This window comes from Trematomus bernacchii, unplaced genomic scaffold (assembly GCF_902827165.1).
Source record: "Trematomus bernacchii unplaced genomic scaffold, fTreBer1.1, whole genome shotgun sequence".
NCBI lineage: Eukaryota > Metazoa > Chordata > Actinopteri > Perciformes > Nototheniidae > Trematomus > Trematomus bernacchii.
The window spans coordinates 8,656,198-8,673,492 of NW_022987477.1; the positions used below are offsets into that span (position 1 = coordinate 8,656,198).

At 39.4% G+C, this 17,295-nt stretch overlaps 1 protein-coding gene across 1 annotated transcript in view; it reads right to left on the reverse strand.

Moving 5' to 3' along the window:
- apbb1ip (amyloid beta (A4) precursor protein-binding, family B, member 1 interacting protein) overlaps positions 1-17,295 on the reverse strand; it is a 28,647-nt gene that overhangs the window by 9,092 nt on the left and 2,260 nt on the right. Inside the window, exons 2-6 of the mRNA XM_034148019.1 lie at positions 14,121-14,180; positions 12,399-12,486; positions 11,056-11,342; positions 9,379-9,456; positions 1,838-1,997 (exon numbers count right to left, since the gene is read on the reverse strand). Of these exons, the coding sequence (XP_034003910.1) occupies positions 1,838-1,997; positions 9,379-9,456; positions 11,056-11,342; positions 12,399-12,486; positions 14,121-14,180 (673 nt within the window). The remainder of the gene's footprint in view (positions 1-1,837; positions 1,998-9,378; positions 9,457-11,055; positions 11,343-12,398; positions 12,487-14,120; positions 14,181-17,295) is intronic.

Consider the following 17,295-nt stretch of genomic DNA (forward strand, 5'->3'; position numbering starts at 1 on the left):
TTGCATAACGAAGCTGTAAGAAAACCAGAACTTATAAGAGTGAGTTCCTGGTTTATGAACAGTAGTGATTATACTTCTTGTAAGGTTATTATAACCAACTAATATAAATTGTGTGATTTAAAGTACAAGAACCTATACATAAATAGTCTGGAAGAACTATTTCTGCGCAATGCTTTGAGTAAAACAGTTTTCTGTAAAGATATTTGCATCAAAATTTCAATTTGCTATCATTTGTCCTCTTTAACTATCTTACCCACATGACACACCATGGCATTGGAGGCATCCTTCACAGATAATGTACATGGACAGTAGGTTGTTCTAAGCCAACCCAACTTACACATAGCCTCAGTAAATAGCCTTCTAACATGCCGAATAAGTATAAACGCACTGCTGAAGATAGTCCCCAAAAATGCCCTTTTTATTCCTGTCTATATTGCCTTATACTAGTGCCCAGCATTTTCTTTTATTATTCATCCCCTTTTTTTAAATATAAAAAAGCATGCTGGGAAATGTTCTAATAGAATTTGATAGAAAAATGTAATATTAAATCCAGGCTTATCCTTTAATTTAAATTCTTCACAGCTTAAGCTGCATATAGAATCACTTAAAAAGTAATATCAAGCTAAATAATATTGACATTCATTTCACTACTCACAGAGGTTAATGACTTTACCACCAGTATCTCATCAAAACAATTTCGGGAAGGTGTAAAATGACTCCCCATTCGATTCGTTCTTTAAATATATGTATTATCTCCGTAACAATCTGATGAAGATGTTATAAAACAGAGAAAACAGATGGTAATGAGTGAAGTCCGGCAGCTCAATTAGATACAGCACAGACAGCTCAGATGGAGGATTGAGATCATAAGGCTTCAATTTCCGAACGAGGATGACTGACAGTGTCCGATAAAGCAAATCAAACCCACCTGTCTACACTGTGTGTGTGTGTACGTGTGTGTGTGTGTGTGTGTGTGTGTGTGTGTGTGTGTGTGTGTGTGTGTGTGTGTGTGTGTGTGTGTGTGTGTGTGTGTGTGTGTGTGTGTGTGTGTGTGTGTGTGTGTGTGTGTGTGTGTGTGTGTGTGTGTAGGAAAGAGAGGAGGAGTGAGAGAAAGACGGAAAAGGAGTAAGATCAACGTTTCATTGTGAGCTCACTGCAAAATGGCTGCCATCGTGCCAATAAAAACACAGTTTGTCACCGGGACTGGAATGAAATATCGCACCCTGCATATCGTGTGCGCATGTGTGAGTGCATGCCTGTACTTGAAGTCTATTTATCTTATTATTCCTGTTCCTTCTGTTTCTGTTGGTACATTTTCTGCCAAGCTCACTTCTATTTCTGAAATCACAACAAAGGTATATCTGAAGTTTTTATTGAGGTTCCTTTTACTAACATTTTGGTGAAAACTGCTGCTGGAAATACACCAAAGTATTTAAATTTCTCCCCTGAAAATACTTTACCTGCCAGAGTGTTTAAAACAGCTAATATTTCTTAAATTGACCACAGATTGAACCACTATGGTATCAACTTGTGGCAACAAATCAATGGTGATTGTGGATGGATTTATCTGTAAACCCTCCGTAGCTGAGAATGGGTTTCATTTCACATGTTTGAAAACTTCAAAATCTGTATGCTGATGACACACAGATTTATGGGTCTGTATCTTCGGATAAAACAAAGACCTAGTGATGCTATTTTAGAGTGCCAAAATGTAAAGAAACATTTTTAGAACATCTGTTAGTTGCACTAACCTATGTGAAAGATTGATTTATAGCTTATTGAAATGCAGTCGTCAACCACATGGTACACTTTATTAGGTGGTATTGCAGTAGCTCACCAAGTTGCAGTTCAGGGTTGGTTTCACACAGGCTCCAGTCCACGTTACAGTCACAATGAGTTTTCTCAAACAGGTTGTCCAGAACTTCCCTCACGCTCTGCCTCTCATCCACCATCAGAGTCTTCGCGCTGCCGTCATTCATCAGCACCTTCACCACCAACTGTCAGAAAAAGTGGCTTGATAGTTAGAATACCAATCACATTTCTGCAAACATAAGTAATATCTGTTCATGTTTATTAGGGCAGAGTGGGGTAAGTTGAGCAAGTGGGTAAGTTGACCCATTTATCTTGGCAATTATGCATATTTGTTGTCATGTGACACGGAATTGAGGAAGCACCCATAATTACTATTTGGCTGTGGTGGATAGAAGCACATGGTAAAGTGGTAAATATGTTTTTTCATAATAAACCATGTTTTACTTGTCAAAGTAAATGTTCAACATGTCAGGTAAAATTACTGTTATATCAAAGCAAATGTATCCAGGTCTGAAAATATTTATCATACATGTTGATTAGCAAGGTGTAAAACCATGTGAATTATTTAGCTAAAGATAAGCATGAAGCACTAAGCTAGACAGTGTTTTTCCCAAAAAGTGGCTATGGGGCAAAGTGAGCCAGAGGTTCAACCTAACACTGAGGCACGAGGCACTGAAGTTAATATTTCCATGTAGTTTAACACAACTGTTTTTAGCTTGTAAACATTGTAGAAAAGCTATCATGCCAAGAGAGTACAAGTGAAAGACTAAGGAGATGGAGAGAGCCACAATTGATGGCAAGGGAGGAAAATCCATCAGGGCAGTGGCAAAAGACAAAAATATTGACAGGTCAACCCTGTGTAGATAAATAAAAAGGAAGGAGGAAAAAGAAGTGAAAACAGTAGGGTACAGTGGAGCAGCAGAGGCAAAGAGGCAAGTTAAGCCACAAGACAACTTTTTTGTCATATATTCATGGCTCTTTGTGATAGATGCATGACTTTGATCGACAGAAGACATTGTGAAATAACGGCCCTTTTTGTGATTTGAATTGTATCTGATTTTTCCTTGCTTAGATGACAACATAAGTACATTATTACATTTACATTGTTAATTAAAAGACAATAACATTAATGTATTAATAAGTCACATTCAAATAACTGTATTGGATATTTGAAATGTCTTAATCAATGTAACCTGTTGGCAACTGTTTCAAACGGTCAAATAGGAAGTGAACACTTATAATTGTCTTTAACCTCTTAAGCACGGCGGTCCCCCCATTGGACCCCTCCCACCGTTTTTTTTTCGAGATAATGTCTCAGGGCTTCTTAACATTTATGAAACTATTAATGTGTAGCACCAGATTAACGGGAAGAATCTCAGCTAACTGAAGATATGAACCAATTTTACCAAAACAAAACACAAGTCTCATAAGAAGCGTCTAAATGACCCCTGAGCGAAAAAATTCTAACGCACTGCGGCACACAATTCAAGATAAAAATACCCTTATTACTTATCGTAGCTGCACATACAATATAGCAGATTAAAGCTGAGACTCCACTGATTATTTAGGTATAGTATTATCACTGAGCGATCCGAACTTGCGACAGGGGAAGCAAACACAGACATCACAACACGTACCTTTACGGAGCTTTTACGGCAGATCGTCTCACCGTAGCTGTCAATTAGGTCAAAAGACGTGTTCAATGGCATTAAAACGAAAAAAAAAAAATACTACTACTGTTGATCCATAGGTTGATAATGTACCTGTGCCTTTAAAGAAATTATTTATAATCCATAATTCCATTTTTTATGTAAAAATCGGAGCGGAAAAGTTAGCTGCTAATGGTAGCCACCAGAGTGTATGCAGCTTCCGGTTTTGGTAACGCGTCACTCTCACTCCTTGGTTGCAGTCGAATAGTCCATTTAGCTTAGGAATCTATGGGCTCAGAACAGTCTCATAATACACACATGCACACAGAAGGATTCACACTTGTATTTCATGATCCGCAAAAGGATTCACACTTGTATTTCATGATCCGCAAAAGGATTCACACTTGTATTTCCGGATCCACAAATGTGTTCAGTTTCATATACATGTAAATAAAATCCAAATACAGAAAAAAGTTTTACATATGTATTTTTGATCCTCACATATTTGTTTTCCGTATAAATCCTCTGAACCTGCAAACACAAACCGCTTTCTGTGCATGGATCGCTGTGCATTTGTGTGTGGGTTTTTTGAGACTCCCCTGACGGTGACCCGATTCGTACTTGTAATTTTTTCTATCTATAGCCAATCAGATGTCTCCTCAATTCTAAGCCAATCACATGAGCGCGTCCCCACGAGGGTATGATTTATTGCGTTCCATGACACTTCATATACGCATTTTGCGCTGTCCGGAGCAGGGTTTCCGCGGACAGAATTTATTTTACCGGACAAATTTGAAACTTACCGGTCATGTTTCAATAATAATAATAATAATAATAAGAAGAAGAATTGTGTAGCAGAGTTTCCGTTAGCAGGTAATTACCGGACTATGACCGGATATGGCTAATAACACGGGAGTAATGGATCCCCTCTTTTCCTCTCTCCCTCCCTCTCTCCTGACAGCCCGTCAGTTTCTCATGCAGCTCGCTAAAACTTCACTCGCGTTTATGTCCATATCGATCAGATCCAGCTCTCCTGATCGGCCTTTATAGAGAGCACCGATCAAACTATTAAGAGTGAATATCGGCCGATAATGACCGGCGGTGTTCCCCCCGTTGACAGTTCACTGTCTAGCACTGGCTTCGTAGTGCACTGATCGATTAAGCTAACCTGTAGCTGCTCCCTCCACACTCACAACAACTTCATACAGACATAAATAAAGCAGCTGTATTCGCCATACAGGAAACACACATTTAAAACGGTTTTGCCTGCCGTTTTTGTGTACACAAGCATTCATTAATGGTTCGGAAAGTGGCACTGTACCTTACTAATATAAAGGCTTGTATTTGCGTGCATTTCCTGCTCGGAAAGTGGCAATGTACTGAGAGTGGAAGTGTCCTGAGATTAGCGCCTGCAGGCAGGCTCCATGGACCTGTCAGCTCCAGACAGCGCAAAATGCGTACATGAAGCGATACGTCATGAACGCAAGAAATCTACCCTCGTGGGGGCGCGCTCATGTGATTGGCTTAGAATTGAGGAGACATCTGATTGGCTATAGATATAAAAAATTACAAGTACGAATCGGGTGACCGTCAGGGGAGTCTCAAAAAACCCACACACGAATGCAGAGCGATCCATGCACAGAAAGCGGTTTGTGTTTGCAGGTGCAGCGGTTTTAAACGGAAAACAAATATGTGAGGATCAAAAATACATATGTAAAACTTTTTTCTGTATTTGGATTTTATTTACATGTATATGAAACGGAACACATTTGTGTGTGCATTGAAAAACACAAGTGTGGATCCGGAAATACAAGTGTGAATCCTTTTGCGGATCATGAAATACAAGTGTGAATCCTTCTGTGTGCATGTGTGTATTATGAGACTGTTCTGAGCCCATAGGAACCTTCCTAACGGAGTGAAATGACCCGGAAGTCCCTCAGTGGCAGCCATGATAAGTGCCGTTCGAATTCTCTAAATTAAAAGGAAAGGAGGTTTCAATCTTCCTTTATAACCTCCTTTAGCTTAGGAACCACTGGACCTCCCTAACCTAAAGGAGAGGAGAACATGCTGCCTCACAATGCCTTGCGGCCGCAGCATTTGCCGTCACACAACAGTTGGCCGTTCACGGAAACAACCGATTATGAACGAGAAATGATATCATGAAAGTTACGGTGCTTATTAAGCATTTTAAAACGTATGTGGTAAGTTGCCAAAGTGCTTTGTTTTGAACGTTCATCAGTATTATAATCAAAAAGAGAAATATGAACGTTAGTTTTTACTGAAATGATCAAATAAAGTCAACATTTCACAGTCTTTACTGAGCTGTGTGGGGTTTGTTCAACTTTTAAAAGATGTTTGAATGGTGATATACACAGTGATAGATGTTAAGGACTAACGTTTATAATAAATACATTTGTATTGATTTTAAGATCTTTTCATACAATCATACGTATTGGGATCATTTGTATTAATGAGGACTGGAGGGAGAGGGTGACGAGCATAAGTTTCACTTTCCTTTTTTATTTCAATTCCAACTTCGGTCATGAAGAATATGTTTCTCTGTTGTCCCCGTTCATAAAGCATACAACAACAGCATCAGAGCACGGTGCAGAGTCTCTAGATGAGTTTACAGTAGTCCCTCGTTCTTATTAAACATCCATGTTGTAGTCCGCTGTATAGAAAACTGTAGTTTCCATAGTTTCCCCACAGCAGCAGGCGCACATTTATGACCTCCGCTGGCGCATCATAAACACGTCGGATAGTGAAAGTGCAGTCGGATTCTCTAAAGTGCCGCAGTCTCTTCTCCTAAATCCTTTTGAATTCTCCTATCCACTATCCCTTAACCCCATGACGTTTCACTCCGAGGTCAAGGAATAGACTTAGGAGCTGTTTTTTTGGAGTATTCAACCGCAACCCGAGTTTGTTAACGTTTTGGTGTGTATAGAACTTTCCCTCGATTCCATTGGCTCTAGCGGTTATAAAGAGATTTCATTCATCAAAATCGACCAAGGGGGGCCAGAGATAGGTCAAATCCACCCAAATGACACCAGAAGTGGGGGTTTTTGGCTAAATCTCTCTAAAAAGGTCAAATTTCACTTGTTTTGCATCAATCTTGATACAGGGTACTTATTATATGTTGTACTTTGGATTCCTAAAGCTTTTAGTCTACTAACCCATCATCCAAGGGTAGTTTGCACTATAAGTAAAAAAGAATTTTTGGACGGACACTATAATTTACAGTTTTTTACTATGTAAAATCTGAATTTTCTTTAAAATAAAAAACATCTATATTGATTCTGACTTTTCTACATCCAACTCACAGGTTTATCATTACTTTGAGAGTAAAGATTATTAATTTAACCCTTTTAGAAGGGAAGATATGGTCATTTGTTCTGGGAATGTCATTTTCGAGCCTGAGACCTGAAAAACAGGCTCAGGGCTTAACAGGTTAAGAGGAAACCAAGACCATTTTGGTTCTTTTCATTATTTCAGGAAAAAGTCGATAAAGTACACCAAACAACTTAAAGGGGACCTATCATGCAAAATGCACTTTTGTACGTCTTTTATAAATGAATATGTGTCCCCGGTGTTCCAGGGAACTCACCAAGTGTCAGAAAACACAACCCTCTCTATTTTCCTCCATACCCAAATCTCTAAAAAAGGGGCTGCAACGGATCTGATACAGACTGATCCAGATTTGAACACTTCTATTACATCACAGAAGTGGCGCTACGGCTATTGGGCCAACTCTCCACCTATCAGGGGAATGTGGGGTTGGGCCACGGCCGGCCATTGCCGCTCGAAAGCGCTGGAGACGCTGTAGTACATATGCCAGGCCTGTAAGTGGCGCTGTAGTCTGCCACAAAAGCAGCGAAGAAGACTTCCCGCCCATAGTTACCATGGTTACCCTTCTGTTTATTCTCCGCTGTGGCTTTTTTTCTCCCTCCCCGAGGCAAGCGTTTGCCCCCCGCTGCTTTAATTCAATGCAATCCCTCCCCGTCGAGGCAAGCACTGTAATTCTCTCCGGTTAGTCCACCAGCAGATGACAAACACCCACCTCTCCGCCTCTTCCAAGGAACGAGGGGACCGTGCGGCAGAGTTTCAGTTTCAGTTTCTTTCGCCGGTCAAGATGTCCGTTAAAGTTTAAATCTTCCGGACAAAATTGAAAAGTGCCGGTCAAAGGTCTTCTTTGTTATTTATTGAGCTTTAAAACAAATGAATAACGACTCTATATAATAAAACACGGAGGACGGAGATCTTTTTTTCTCCCCCTCTTGACTTCATCAGAGCACGGCTCCCCTGTCCTGCAGGGGGGCGTGGTCAGCTGCAGCTCACAGAGATCAGCCCCGTAGACAGCAAACAGCACATAGAGCGAAATGAGGCATGGCTAAAATGCATGATCTGTTTTGTATTTTGAAAACAGAAACGTATAAATATACCTTATATAGGTATGGCCCTACAATATATCATTTAAATATAGCATGATAGGTCCACTTTAATATTCCAGGTAAGCACAATTCGAAATATGACTAGCAATGTTTTTATTGCTTTTAATAGATGTTTTATTTAATTGTAGTTGTAGTTGAAATAGCATCAGTTAAGGAGAGTTGCAGGAAAATGGCTGGATTTGTGAGTTTTTGGTTCTAACATGACGATATCCCCTACTAGACAGATTGAAGTTAAAATGTCTTGTGGACAGCAGCAGGTGTCTAAAGTGTGATATCAAATGAAGCCTTGAAGTACATGCAGCTTGTTTATTATCCAGTTTAATTACAGGCTACGTAGTAAATGGCTGTTACTGTTTCCTAAGAGGGTTAGAGCAGCAGCATTTATATCTCTCTGTTCTGTTGAACTTATTTGGCTTTTTAAGTAATTTCCTCCACATTTTATTTGTCCCTTTTTGCAGTGGGCTGAATTTAATTTTTCTCTGGAGCAGAGCAATGCTTTCGTCACAGGCTCATATGGCTTTGCACTTCCTCTCATCTGAAACAAATCCACATTTTGGAAGCTGAGAAGTTGAACAGAACCAAGGTCAGCCAGTCGCTTGGCGTGTGTCATAAGAAATGTGGGTTTCACAGATGTTATCACCATAGTATTTAGAGTGTTAGATCACATGGCTCGACCCTCCCTGCAATACAATATGGATTCAGCATGTAGTGGAATTAAATGTCACTGGATATCTGATTATTTTCCCTCTTACAGTACTTCCTCATGCAAGCCAGTTATCTTAATAATACATGATCCGTGTCGAATGCTTGTTCCGGAATCAGTTGTTTTATCTGAAACTTAAAGGCCTCTGACCACAGACGGTTGTTCTGAAACCACTGAGGCGCACCTTGCTTCTAACACCATTGGAACAGATGTTCCTGTGAAAGTGCCCACTGCTCTGTTTCCTCAGCATCCACACACATATGGCAAAGTGGAAAAGCCGTTTTTACTGGTTTCTTTTAGATTTTTTTTTTGTTCCTTCACTTTTTTCAAAGCATTTGTAATTACTAAAAAGAAACAGGCCATAAATGCAGTCACAACCATATAAATTGTAAGACTTCTCCAAACCACGAGGCAGACATATCATCAATCATATCACATATGATGAAAGTGTTAGCCTTTTTGCACATCTTGATATGAAGCTTTGCATGCAACACTACATGTCTGTTTTTTTGTTGACTGCTTTGAAGCTGAGTGTCCACATATCACCCAAAGAAGGGAAACAGTGCTGTCCTACAGGAAGTTAGCTACATGAAAGAAGCCATCCATCACTATGATTGATGGCCCTTCCAAAGGAAAGGAAAGAACCAAACTATCTTTGATCATTTTGTCTTTTACAGTGATGTCCATGTAGCCGTAATTCACAACATTTTATGTTGCCAGTGGATGTAAGATCAGAGGAGTACAGTACAGGGTTTAGCTTTCTTACCTTTTTTACTTTAGCTTCCTTGAGCTTCTCAAGAGCCAGCTTGATTTTGTCTGCTTTCATCTGCGCCTCGATTTCCTCCTAAATAGGACAAAAATACATTACGTTATAGTGCATGTTCATCCACTATGAGTTATTATCTAGTAGGGGTTATACATTAGCATCATTGTGTTAAATCTACGCTACCATACTTTGGCAAACAACACAGAGAAATCATCTTTGATGTCGGAAACTGCACACAGACCAATAGCAAATATGCCTTGTGTATTGATTAGAAGATTGAAACCACTCTCATATATTTACAAACAAATTTGAAGCTACAGCAAGCAGTCTGTTAACTTAGCATAGCATACAATTGTCTAGGGGGAAAACAGAAAGGCTGACTAATTTCAAAGGAAATAAACTCTGCCAGATCCTAAAAACGGATCAGATGCACATATTATTTTCCACTTTTGTTTACAGCGCGAGACAGGCAGGCTCTGCGCACATTACAATTGACCTTCTAAAGACACTTTTTCAAGTTAAGATTAAACCAACAAGCCAAAAACACATTTAGTTGTGAGTTGGAGGTGATTGCAGGTGCATTTTAATACCCTGAGACAGAGCCAGGTTAGCCTTTTCCCTGTCTCTAGTCTAAGATAAGGCGATAGCTTCAGCTTTATAAATGAAAGTGGAATTAACATTCTCATCTAACTCTCATGAGATAAGCCAAAAAGTGTGATTCCCATAATGTTGAGATATGCTATGAGAGGAAAATATTTTAATCTGGGTAGATCATTTTTGCGGATGTAGCACTTCAACTGCTGCACAGGAGGTGGAGTGTTTAATTTAAGGTTCATAACTTCATGTGTGAAATGTGCATTTAGAAATTTCATTTGAGACATTAGATCTAATCTACAAAATCTCCATTAGCAGGGATAGGATACCCTTTCCTTTGGCTTATAACTCCTGCCTACAGTGCAGTTTAAATGAACTTGCACACCTCTTCCTAACAATGACACATTCTCTGCCTCAGCACAGATGGTGATTTTACCTCAGAGGGATGAGGTAACAAGCACTGCTAGCAATAAGCTCCAGTCTGGCTTCACCCCCACCAACACTACCACTCCCCTTCCCCAACTTTTCGTATTGATCCTGTTCCTTTCCTGCTGCATGTGTTTGATCTTTTCCAGACAGACTCACGGCTGTTTCGTGTCACACGTCTCTGCAACTGTAACAGATGCCTCCATCCAGGAACAACTTTGCCATGATCTCATCGTCTCAACTGTTATAAGAGCAATACCACTCTTCCCAGTTCGACAAAGGCAAAAAGAAATCACTAGAAAGGAATATGCTGGGAACTGGTGCAAGGTGTTTTTGTTGTAACAGTGTCTAGTCACGCACGGCTCAGGAAGTGAATCGGTAAATCAAGACACACCTCTAATTATAACAGAGATTATAGCATTATTGCTCTTGCTATTACATTTTAAGAGCTTAATAATGTGAAGAATGTGTCTTTTCTTTTTCAATATCTCCAGCTAGCAAGATGTGACAGCCAGCATTTGTTTTCAAACTGTATCAACCAAACTCTCTTGGTTAAATCTCTCACCTCTTAAATGTTGGATCAGTTCCAAGTAGTACAGAGGTCAAAAGGTAATTGCAGATATGCTACTCTCATTTTACAAACTCTAGCTGACTCACCCTTGTAGGCTTTGCAGTCTGAGGAGGTGGTAAAGGGGAGGTGGTGGAGGAGGTGGGGGTGCTAACATTGCTGCTGGTGCTGATCGCTGGTGATGCTGGGGAAACGGGTGAGGAGGTGGGACGGGGGCTCAGGCCCTGAGGCGGGGGTGGCAGGTCAGGCGGGGGCGGTGATGGCACTTTCAGACCTTGCATCTCTGCTGCAAGTTTCTGTTCCGTAGCATTCAGGTCCGCAACCAAATCCGCCATGAGCGCATCCAAATCGGTGTCTTCCAATTCATGGAGGGAGTCTGATGTTAGAAGAAAGTCTGATTATTTGTTAGGAACTGACCTAGGAACAGTATCCCATTTCAGTATATTCAGTAATTCTACTGAATTTCCCCACAGGGATTAATAAAGGTCCATCTTGTCTTATCTTATCTTAATTCATTATTCATAATTCATTTGTGTTACCTCTCTTTTAAAGTATTTGACCAGTGAGTCAACTAGCCCTAGTTCCTTTTTAGAAATGATTCGAGCGTTTTCAGTAAGAACTTTCATTTTTTTACAAGTTCTTCTTTTCTCTGTGTCATATTCAAATTCAATGTTCTACAGTACACCTTTCAAATGGTAATATTACTCTATGCAAAATTAAAGATTAAGAATACATTGAGATATGTAACATACATATGTGGTCGCTAGAAGTCAATTCTAATGACGTTGGTGTTCAACTACTGATTTGATCAATTAAAAATGACTTTTATGATACCTTAACCACCATCAGGTTAACATCTCATATTTGGGCAAGACAAAAAACCTGCTAAACTAATGGCTTTACCATCAGCTTCAGCCTCATTTGTGTTCAGTGCTTTTTAGCATATGCTAGCATGCTAAAACATTAGCATGTTGATCTTGTCATTGTGATAATATTAGCATGTTGATGATAGCATTTAGCTTTAAGCACAACTGAGAGCTACTAGCATGGTTATAAAGTTTTAGTCTTGTTAAAAAAAACATTTATTCTTTGATTGATTGTTTTTTAGTTTGATATATGAAGGTTTATAATCCTTGTAAAGTAGTTGGTGGTGAAAAGCTGATACAGACAAAAACACAAGACTTAAAGAAGAATGCTAATGCCAGAGGCCAACACCGAACAATTAGCACCTACAGCAATCTTCGTCTAAAATCACCTTTTAAACAGTAGCCAAATATACTACCTCTTTATGTCACTTGTAGCAATCTCAATATTTTTTTAGCTGACTGAAACATTCAAAGTATATCCTGCCTGTGTATGTCATCGTGGAAAAGCTGAACACACAGCTCTTTGTAGTATTTCGACACACATGACAGACAAAATGTTAAGTCACCATTCAGGTCAGTGTAGCTCATGGAGTAGTTGGTTTCCTTGTTGGTGCTGCTGAGGGACGCAGGAGGTACAGTTTCCTGACCGAGACTCTGAAGGGAAGAATAAACAAGGCAGTGTGTTTATAAGAGAATGAATATATTATCTGTAGGCCTACAGACATAAGACCCCCAGAGGCCCAGTGAGTTAATCCACAACACATTCTATAACATAAACTGTCACCAAAAATCATGTAAGAAAGTATAATGTTGTCTAAAGTTACATCTGTTTTTAAGTAGTACGCATAACAGAACTTCTATGTGTTGTATTAAGCCCCCCTGGCAAAAATAGAAGTGATTTAAAATGACTGGTCGGTGGGAAAACAACATCAAAGTGCTCAGCAGGGATTTTCACAAAAAAATGTGTAATCTCTTGCTGGCTGTTGCCATTTGACCTCCCCCCAAAAGAGTGTGTAAATTATGGCTGTTAGATGACTGCAAAGAGTGTTACCCCCTGTTGTGTCTGTGCTCGCCAGTCTAGAGTGTCTCAGTGATCGATGGTGGGTTTAAGTGAGTTTGTCGTCTATCTCAAACAAAGAAAAGGCTATTTGAGGTATAAGGTCAAAGGATTAACGATGGGCAGTTCAGAGAATTTGATGTTGTGTTCAGTATGTGCTGCATGAGATATTTCCTTCAAAACCAAAGGCAAAAAAGGGATTATGATGATGCTTTATATTGACATTGAAAAAATCTTTGGAGATAAAGCTTTTCTATTGTAATAATAAGTATGGTGGCCCTGAAGTGCAAGACACCACAGCATTTCAGAAAACACTACAGCATTTCAGAAAAACGCTGCAGCATTTCACCAAACGCCACAGCATTTCACAAAACACCGCAGCATTTCACAAAACACCGCAGCATTTCACAAAACACCGCAGCATTTCACAAAACACAACAGCATTTCACAAAACACCACAGCATTTCACAAAACACCACAGCATTTCACAAAACGCCGCAGCATTTCAAAAAAACGCCACAGCATTTCACAAAACAGTACAGCATTTCAGAAAACACCACAGCATTTCAGAAAACGCCACAGCATTTCAGAAAACACTACAGCATTTCAGAAAACACCACAACATTTCACATTGGACGGAAAGGGTATTCCTTTAGGGAGAACACTTCTTGTTTGTGATTGGACAGAGCCAGCCAGAGAAGCACTGCTGTGATTGTTTTTTGTTGCTGCCAGTCAAGAAATGACGCTTCGTGGTTGGTGTTATCTGAAATGCTGTTGTGTTTTCTGAAATGCTGCGGCGTTTTCTGAAATGCTGTTGTGTTTTCTGAAATTCTGTGGTGTTTTCTGAAATGCTGTGGCGTTTTCTGAAATGCTGTAGTGTTTTCTGAAATGCTGCGGCATTTTGTGAAATACTGTTGCGCTTTCTGAAATGCTGTGGCGTTTTGTGAAATGCTGTGGTGTTTTCTGAAATGCTGTAGTGTTTTCTGAAATGCTGTAGTGTTTTCTGAAATGCTGTAGTGTTTTGTGAAATGCTGTGGTGTCTTAAAACCGTAAATAAGACTAGTATAAGGTATTTATTACTGTCTAAACAGCAATAATTTAAATAATAATAATAACATAACAGTAAGTTGTAGGAGGTAATCACGAGTCATGAGTAATAAATAATAAAATAGGTAACAAATAAATATTCAATAAAACAAAAAACGATGCTTTGACAACTGTTTTATCTCACCTGAGTGAGGAGGTCCATCTCCCCCAGCAGGTCACTGAACATGGCGTCAATGTCATCCATCTGTTTGAAGCAACGACAACACAGCAGAGTCAGTCAAATAAAAAAAACACCAACATCAGACCGTAAACTATTTTACCATGTGACAACAATCTGATAACCCCAAAGTGAACTGTTGGAACAGCATGTTTCTCAATGAGCTGTATTGATTGGTGGTACAAGGAAGCAAATAATTTCCATTGATTGGATACGGTTCTCATGATGAATGATATTAAAGGAATGTCTGGAATGGTGAGGTAAATCCATCTTCATGGTGACACAACTGTTAGATACACAAACATGTTTCACAGCCAGTGGTGAGACACAGTACTGCATCCTTTAAAATGTGTGCAGAATAGATGTAATACGTGACCTGAGGCTATGTTATCATCTCCACCCAGACTGAAGCAAGAAAGGTATGTACTCATAACTTCCAGGCACTCGGTTTTTGCCAGAACTTGTTGTGTCTTGTTGAACTTGGGAGTGCAATATTATTTCATTTTTCAGATTTAGAAGTCAGTTGTACTTTTTTTGCCAGACCTCTACTTTCTAAGTTCCAGCCACAGATAATCTTTAATATTACTGTACATTCTTTCAATTAAAAAAAACTGACACACAGTAGGTTTCCTTCATTATGAATACAAATAGCAATTTGTATCAAATACTGCTGGCTGAAAAACAATAATCAGGATATTTCATGATTACAAAAATCCCTGGAACACCCTACAGTGTACAGTAAACAGGATTTTAAAACTATTGAGATTTATAAAATATTCATGCTTGCTATAAATTGTTGTTTAAATGTCAAGGCTCATACATATGACTGCTTAAATACAAAGTGAAATACACCGTGGACAGACTGTGTTTTTCCTGAAACAAATCCTGAAGACACATCTGATTTTCAGCTGTAATTATGTACGCTGTCTCTCACACATGTATTTTTTTAATCCCCATTTTCCTCAGAGCAAATGTTATGATGGGCTGTTAAACAAGGAACCTGTTTTCTTACAGTGGAACATGACCAGTGGCGCAAAGGTGTCAATGGGAGTTCATTCAGCCACAGTGGCGCTTTGATGGGGTTTTTTGTTTCACTAATTCCAGAAATGTAATGTGATGTTGATGGTTCAGTATACCCTAAAATTACTGAGCATGAAAGGGAACAATTTTACTGGAAGGACATATTAACACAGAGAATGGCTGCTGTAACTGCTGAAGCAGTCTGGTGAACATTAAAGGTCCACTTTCTGCCAGGTGTTTGGTTGCTGTTCAAGAAGATCGATAGCCTCCATTTTAGTCACGCTATAATTTTGTACTTCTAGGGATAGAAACAGAAACCATATATGGTTTACCATAAGCCTATATACTGCAAATCATTCATTTTTCTTGTGCATTAATTAAGTCATGTGTCAGTGTCTCAACATCTCCTGGATGGATCAGCACAGCATTTAGTATAAACAGTATAAACATGTAATGGTATCAAGACTTTGTATCCTTATGATTGTGGTACTCTGACCATCAAGCAAAATCATCACGTCAAATTTTAAAATACCGAAAGAACCATCTTATGAAGTAGTACCTGCAAAAATAACTGTTAACCATAACACACCCTTTGTCACAAAGCTAATTGTTGGCATGCTAACACGTTAAACTAAGGTAACACTACCTGCTAATGCTTAAAAATGTTAGCACACAGATGTTCACATTTAGCTCAAAGCACTTATGTGCCTCAGAGAGTGACAAGCATTACTCTGAGTCTTATTATGTCAAAACCTATATACAGTATGACTTGTCCGTAGAACTCAGTTGGTCTCTTTGATTCAAAATAGTATAGTAAGGCTATACGCTCGTATTTAAAAATGCAGGTGAATGTGGTTGTGTCGTGGTTTATATTAAAGTTTGGTTTGTTTTAAGTGATGGGCTACGGCTTCTGAATGCCTCAAAGCGATGTGTTGAGTTAGTGGCTACACACTCTTAACCCATTATTTTTTCATAGGCCTCATTTTAGTGTCCTGGAAGTCACTAACCTAAAAACAAGCTCCACACATTCTTTAATCTTGTTGGTTAAACTTTAAGTTAACCGATAAGATTTTATCCATCCCAGATAAAGGATTATACAACAACATTTCCAGTCTGCTTTATAGTTTCTCTAACAAAATGTGACTCGCTGCATTCACTTACTACAGTTTGGAATCTGTTCACATTTAGAGCCAAACAAAAGAAAACACAAAAAAAATGAAATGTTGCAGAGGAGACAGGAGTGACTGATTGTGTTCCAGGAAATAGTTCATACAGTGACCTGATGTCTCTCATTTGAACGTTAGATGAATCCATATTGTTCCAATATCTAACAGATGGAGTGTGCAAATATAGTTTGAAGCTAAGTCAACTTAATCCCTATCTACTACCATAAATGGGTTTGTGAAAATATTAGATAAAGACTTGCGAAATATCTCTGGGTTGGTTTGTGGCACAAGGTATTTTACTTACTTGAGTGTCAGGCAATCACTTCTATGTGAATATTGTATGTGTGTCTTCTTAAATGTTGCTAGTTGTGGGCCAGCTCCACCCCTGTTTTTCAAAATGGTACGCCCCTTGAGGGAAGTGGTGAAGGGCGAATTTCCTGCCACATGCAATGTTGAAATTGTGTAGGAAATGGTGACATGAACACAGGGCCGTCCCTGGCCAACTTGAGGCCCGACACGCAAAGTTAGGGGGGGCGGTTGGTGGAGTTGAGGCTCAGTTGAGGCTCCCTCCGCAAGATGAGGCCCCCTCCGCGAGGTGAGGCCCCACGCAGTCTGCGTGATCTTCCTGTAGGGAGGGACGGCCCTGCATGAACAGCCACCTGCGGCCTTAATAATAATGTTTCCTCACACACTTCGTTTCACATTTTAAAGGGTCTGAAACATACACATTGCCTGGGCCAATGCATGGGATCATTTTCATATTGGCTAAACAAAAACATAGTGATGCACTCTTTTATGACTGCTCTTTCATTATTTTAATTAGCCTTTTTTTCCTGTGGTTTCACATTTTATATAATGTTATGACAACCACAAAACAACAGATCTTACTACAACGACCACATATGGCTTTGGTCAACACACAGAACATGTAAACACAGTGAGCGTCTGATGCCATT